At 52.3% G+C, this 6313-nt stretch overlaps 1 protein-coding gene across 1 annotated transcript in view; it reads right to left on the reverse strand.

Moving 5' to 3' along the window:
* LOC120828740 (calsyntenin-2) overlaps positions 1 to 1891 on the reverse strand; it is a 128468-nt gene extending 126577 nt beyond the window's left edge. The window contains exon 1 of the mRNA XM_078107278.1: positions 1534 to 1891. Within this exon, the coding sequence (XP_077963404.1) occupies positions 1534 to 1597 (64 nt within the window). The 5' untranslated portion in view covers positions 1598 to 1891. The remainder of the gene's footprint in view (positions 1 to 1533) is intronic.
* Between the last annotated feature and the right edge of the window lie 4422 nt (positions 1892 to 6313).

Raw genomic sequence — 6313 nt, forward strand, 5'->3', positions numbered from 1 at the left:
TCTCTACACGTTTGTTTTCTGCTGGTTTAACTGCACTGCGGTCGGCCCGAGGGGATCAATTAGAGCCATGCTGTGGCTGGTTTTCCCACTGCCGTTGACTTGGCAGTGATTTGTTTACCTCGCAGCCATGCTGTGCTTACAAAAGTAAAAAATATATATTTTCTTAAATAACATCCTTCCTCTGATGCAACTTTCTCTCGGTTCTCTGCAGAATTACACACATAAATACGCCTCAGACACAACAACGCGCAATGTCCCAAAAGGTTTCCCGCAGATCCTCGAGCACGCTGTGACGCACGTGATGGACCATGTTTAAGTGAAACAGCTTGACCTCTGGGCGGGGTCACGGGTTGGAACAGGTCTATTAGCATGTGCTTTCCTTCCACACACACACACACACACACACAACTTAGATTGCATCCGGCCAGGGGACCAGCCGGGAAGCCCTTTCCCGTGTCAAGGAGGACAGCTTGTCACACAGCGCGTCTCGGCTGCCAGTTGAAACTGACAAGGTGTCACCTTGTTATTTGGCTGCGTGAGAAAGGGAGGGGGGGATGGAGGAGGAGGAGGGGGGGGGGGGGGGGGGGCAGCCTACGTTTATGGGGAGTTGATTAGAGCAAAGCAAACCTGTTGCAGCATTTACCGACGGGAAACGCCGAGCTCACTGGAGAATTGAGCGGTCCCGGGAGGGGTGTGGGGGGCAGCAGCAGGGGGGACACATTTGTTACATCTGGACGGCATCGCTCTCTCTTGCTCTGGTGATGATTTAGCATTCACGGTTGTGGAAGGAGATAATCGCGAATTAAATTAGATTGCGCTGATAATTCCCACGAATGCTCGATTTACATATCATGCATATGGTTTCACATGGATTCAGCAATTTTCTGGGTAAATTTGCAGAAGCTGCTGCTGACAAGTAGGGCCTTAACAACATCCTCCTCCTCCTCCTGGGGGAGAAGTCTGCTGCCCTGCTGCATGAAGCCGGCATTCACAGCAGACTGACATATGTGTGTATATATCTATAGATATAGATATATACATATTGTTTAGCTCTTGAAGGGTTTAACTTTGTGGTCTTCTCTCCAGAAGGGAGTTGAATGGAGGTTTTCACCACAGTAAGATCATCTTTGGCCACAAGCGCACCAATAAAAAAAAACAGCACGGTTTAAATGATATTTAATTGGCTGCTTCTTTGCATGTTTCCACCCAAAAACTTCAGTGGCGATTCCCCTCAGACAGGAAACATGAGTGTAGTAGAAAGAAAGCAAACAACACAACGCGAATGCACGCGCGCCGGACACCCTGATGTAGTAACGTCAATGCACGTGACATTGACCCAATAAATTCCAGGTGAACACTGAAGCTTTCTGCACGGAGACCAGACAAACACGCGCATAGAGACATAGAAACACATATAAACACGGGCAAATCACGCGCGCGTCTCTGCAGCCTCTCCGGCCACGTTCGCGCCCTCACGGGGAAGCTGCGAGCGCGCCGCGCGGCTCGGGCGCGTTGCCCTTCACCTACCCGTACCTTTGGTGCGAGCGGCGCTCAGCGCCAGAGCCGCCAGGACCAGGACGCCGGCCGTCCTCAGCATCTCCGCGGTCTCCCTCCCGTCTCTCTTCGGGCAGCGTGGAAACAGTTCCCCGTTGTGTGGGACGAGCAGCCAGGCGGCGTGGAGTAGAAGGAGGAGAGGGCGATGAAGAAGAGGATGAGGAGGAGGAGGAGGAGGAAGGAACGCCGGGTGGTCCGCCGCGCACCTTCGCAGCAGCGTAACGTGCGTCGCACCGCTTGGCTGAGTGGAAGCGACGAGGCGGCGACCGGAGTGGGTTTGTGCGCCGAGACGGGACTGGAGAGCGGCAGCGCACCCCGGGACCAGGGCGGGTGACGTCACACGGGGAGGAGGAGAGAGATGGATTCAGCCCCCCCCCCCCCCCCCCCCTCTCACTCTCTCTCATCCTCCCGCCTCCTCCTTCTCCTCCCTCCCGCTGTACCCGAGCGTCGGCGGCCCGCCCCGCGTAATGGGAACCGTCGAGCCGCATCTGGATGCAGATGAGTCCGTGGACGGAAGAACGCGGCGCGTGTTGTCACGCATCTGTAATAGACTTTCTAATAACACCGTGTGTGAAAAGGCCACAAATTGAATTCACTTCAGGTCCCCGTGAAGTGAATGATGACAGACACGTTGTGTGGTTTGAATACTGCGGTATTATTTGTTACTGTTACTATAATCTACACAAGAAGCAACTTACAACCAAGTCATTGTTTAATACAGCGATTCCCAAAGTGTGGGCCGCGGCCTCCTGGTGGGCCGCGAAGGTACTGCAGGTGGGCCGCGAGAGGTCATTTACAATAAATAAAAAGTTTTTAATTTTCAATTTTTAAAAGTTTGAAATTAATATAAAAATGTGTATGATGCGGCACATTAGTTATGTGAAACATTAATTGATTAAGCACAAACAATTTAAACGGACAGATTAATAAAACAATAAGGCTCTCGCTCCAAACGGCTGCTCTTGTCCGCCTGTCGTTCAACAAACGCGGCGCCCTCTTGTGGTATTAAAGTAAATGTACCGCATTTTCCGCACTCCAAGGCGCACTTAAAAGGCTTTAATTTCCTCAAAAAACGACAGTGCCTTATAATCCGGAGCGACTTATATATATGGATCAACTGGTTAATCGGTTGATCCGTACTGGTTGTACACTCTGCCAAACATGACAAAGCTCGTCTACGACGGCGAGATGTGGAGCTGCTTTCAGGGCGCGTCGGAGAAACAAAGCTGTCGTTCTCGCCGAGCACTTCATGAGATTAAAGAGCGAGAGACGGCGCCCTTTTCTCTACAGTAGCTGAACCATCTTAACGGGGAACATAAGTTATTCTAAAAGCAGCCGAAGATTTAAAGGGGGGGAATGGCGAGGGGGGCGGCGGGAGCGGACGCACCTCGCAGCATCGATCGGACCCTGAAAGCACCGTCTCCACCTCCGCACACCGTCCACCCGCCCCGACGCCAAACGTTTGACTGCTATGGCGGCAAATCACCAGCAAGCTGGACGCATCGGTCTTAATGTGCCGGTAATGATGGTAAATGATGGTTGTAGCTGGTTGTCATCTACGCTCCACTACGGTTACATGAAGGTGTCGTTTGTGTTGACAACGTTTTATCTCATAATTTCGACTTTCTATCAACTTTCTTCAGTGCGATTGTAACCAATCAGGTGTAGAGACCATGGTGACTGGCTCCGCCCCCTTACTGTCAAAAAGAAAAACAGCCAGCGCGTAGAAAACACCTTCCAGCGCGAGCAGAGATTCTCCTCGCGAACAACGAAGTTCACGCTCCGCCTCGCGGAGACGGACTTTTGCTGGCGGATGTTTGATTTTGGTTTAATTCTTAAGGTCATTTAATCATTATGTTTTGATCAGAGTTGTGATTAAAGGTTCGGGTGGGCCGCGAAAGATTTTCAGATTTCAAATTGGGCCGCGTCACTCTTGAGTTTGGGAACCGCTGGTTTAATAATTATAAAAGTTACTGCTGCCAGGGATTTATCTGGAAATATTATTATTATTCTAGATAAAGAACATTTTAAACATGACATCCCAAATGTTATCTTTATCTTTTAAAAATGTGCAACATGAGAAAAATAAATCTCTGAGTGACATGTTGTGCCACCGACTTTGTCTAAAGTGTGTGTGTGTGTGTGTGTGTCTTTTTGTGGGTGTTGGCACGTGTGCATGTGCATCAAGGTTTGTGGTTTGTTTTTTCACTTGCTGCCGGGCAGCAGGCTTAATAATAACTTTTTCAATTTTCCTGAGTAGACTATCTCAAAAGGAACTTTTCTCTTGGACCATCTCCGCTGGTTTAGGATTATTCTGGGAGGCAGAGAGAATATTGCCGGCTTTATCTGGAGGGAGAGGAAAATAATAATACAAACAGATGACAATGCAGAGATTTGAATCCACACCATCCAGTGATGAAATTAAACGTTGTCTCCTTTTCACCGGGAAATGACTAAAGTGGTTTATAGCCGACAGAAAAGCTTTCAGAAGAAACCAAAGCAGTGGTTCTGGGACCCTCGAGGGGCCTCAACATTTAAGTGATCACAAAGCCGTCTGTCATTTACACACAGGATATTAAATACAGAATAAATGAAAACGCAGGTCCATTTCAAAATTTCCCTGACGTAAAATGCGTGACATTTCAGGGCAACATGTTCCTTGAGGCTGCACACGCCAACAAACATACGGTAACACGGTAAAAACCTCTGTGCAAAATAGCCAATCTTGTGTCTATTGGCAATTCATCCGAGGCTCGACGGGCAGGTTGTGTATTTTCCGCCTGCGTCAGTGACCAAGCCGCATGCAGGAGCCGGTGCTTTTTCTCCCCCCATTAGAGGCCGTTCTTTATTTTAAATTAGAACCTGCTGCAAATGGACCATTTTGTTCCGCTTCTGTTCCCGAGGTTTTCACCCCGGATGCTTTTTCAATATTGACACACATTACGGCCACTGGGCCGCAATATCCACCCAGGGAATGGCTAGCTATAATGCTAATGTAATATCCTCGTGTCCGTCTGCTCATAGTCCAAAGGAGGAGGAGGTGGGGGGGGAAATAAAGGGGGAAAAGTTTCTCTCACACTGTGTTTGAGGCAATCTAACCTGGCTGAGTGGTTTAATGTGCAATTCTTCTGGTCTCCTGTGAGTGTGTCACCTGTGGGCCGTACGTTACTGGCAGACATTTGCTGTTTGGCTTCCCAAACGATGATGGAACCGATGAGAAGAAGATATTAGTTTCAGATTGACGATGACTACAGCGTCGTGTGATGAATATAGAATGTGGTGTGACGGGCGGAAGCAAGTGAAGGAATTCAATAGGTTGGTTTTTAGAGCTTCTTCTGTTCCCCGGACTGTTGAACGCCCAAAGAAATGTCACATGACGGTTTAAAACCAAAAACGTGGTCGTCCATGCAGACCTTCCACCAAAACACCAACACCGAGCTCATGGTCCATGTTCCCGTCTTGCTCCACAGAAGAGACGCAGGAATATGGAAATCCACCCTTTTCTAAGTTTGTCTTTTCACACCCAAGAATGCTGTTGCACAGAGACACGCGGTCTGCCGGGTTCACTTTCCCCCTCCAGCAGAGCACGTCTGGGTGGAGGGTGACGGATGTAGAAAAGCACACTCGTGCATCTTAATTTGATCGTTTACTGCACAGAAAAAGAGGAGCCATCGTCTGCTGTCGTTTTGTTTATGTGTTGAAAGCCTCTTTCTCTGGATGGAGAACTGAGACGGCAGAGCAGCAGGTGAAGGGCGGCTTGTTCCCGTCCTCCTTCCGCCCTGCTCCTTCCTGCTCCGCCCTGCTCCTTCCTGCTCCCCCCTGCTCCCCCCTGCTCTGCTCTGCTCCTCCCTGCTCCACCCTGCCCTGCTCCCCCCTGCTCCTCCCTGCTCCTCTCTGCTCTGCTCTGCTCCTCCCTGCTCCACCCTGCTCCCCCCTGCTCCCCTCTGTTCCTCCCTGCTCCCCCTGCTCCCCCCTGCTCCCCTCTGTTCCTCCCTGCTCCCCCTGCTCCCCCCTGCTCCCCTCTGTTCCTCCCTGCTCCCCCTGCTCCCCCCTGCTCCCCTCTGTTCCTCCCTGCTCCCCCTGCTCCCCCCTGCTCCTTCCTGCTCCCCCCTGCTCCCCCTGCTCCACCCTGCCCTGCTCCCCCCTGCTCCTCCCTGCTCCTCTCTGCTCTGCTCCTCCCTGCTCCACCCTGCTCCCCCCTGCTCCTCCTTGCTCCCCCCTGTTCCCCCCTGCTCCTCCCTGCTCCTTCCTGCTCCCCTCTGTTCCTCCCTGCTCCCCCCTGCTCCTCCCTGCTCCCCCCTGTTCCTCCCTGCTCCCCCCTGCTCCTCCTTGCTCCCCCCTGTTCCCCCCTGCTCCTCCCTGCTCCTTCCTGCTCCCCTCTGTTCCTCCCTGCTCCTCCCTGCTCCCCCCTGTTCCTCCCTGCTCCCCTCTGCTCTGCTCCTCCCTGCTCCACCCTGCTCTGCTCTGCTCCCCCCTGCTCCTCCCTGCTCCTCCCTGCTCCCCCCTGCTCTGCTCCCCCCTGCTCCTCCCTGCTCCTCCCTGCTCCCCCCTGCTCTGCTCCCCCCTGCTCCTCCTGTCTGTCCCTCGACTGAGAGGTCAGAGGTTCCACTCGTCCCGTCGCGCAGACCCGGCCTCTCCTCCCCCCCCTCTCCTCCCTCCCCCTCTCCTCCCTCTTCCTCCTCATGCAGGCATAATCACTCCGCAGTCACTTCATTCACATAAGCGTGTGTCCTCCCCCCCGTCTCCTATCTTCACCCGG

The sequence above is a fragment of the Gasterosteus aculeatus genome, chromosome 1 (assembly GCF_964276395.1).
Source record: "Gasterosteus aculeatus chromosome 1, fGasAcu3.hap1.1, whole genome shotgun sequence".
In the NCBI taxonomy this organism is placed as follows: domain Eukaryota; kingdom Metazoa; phylum Chordata; class Actinopteri; order Perciformes; family Gasterosteidae; genus Gasterosteus; species Gasterosteus aculeatus.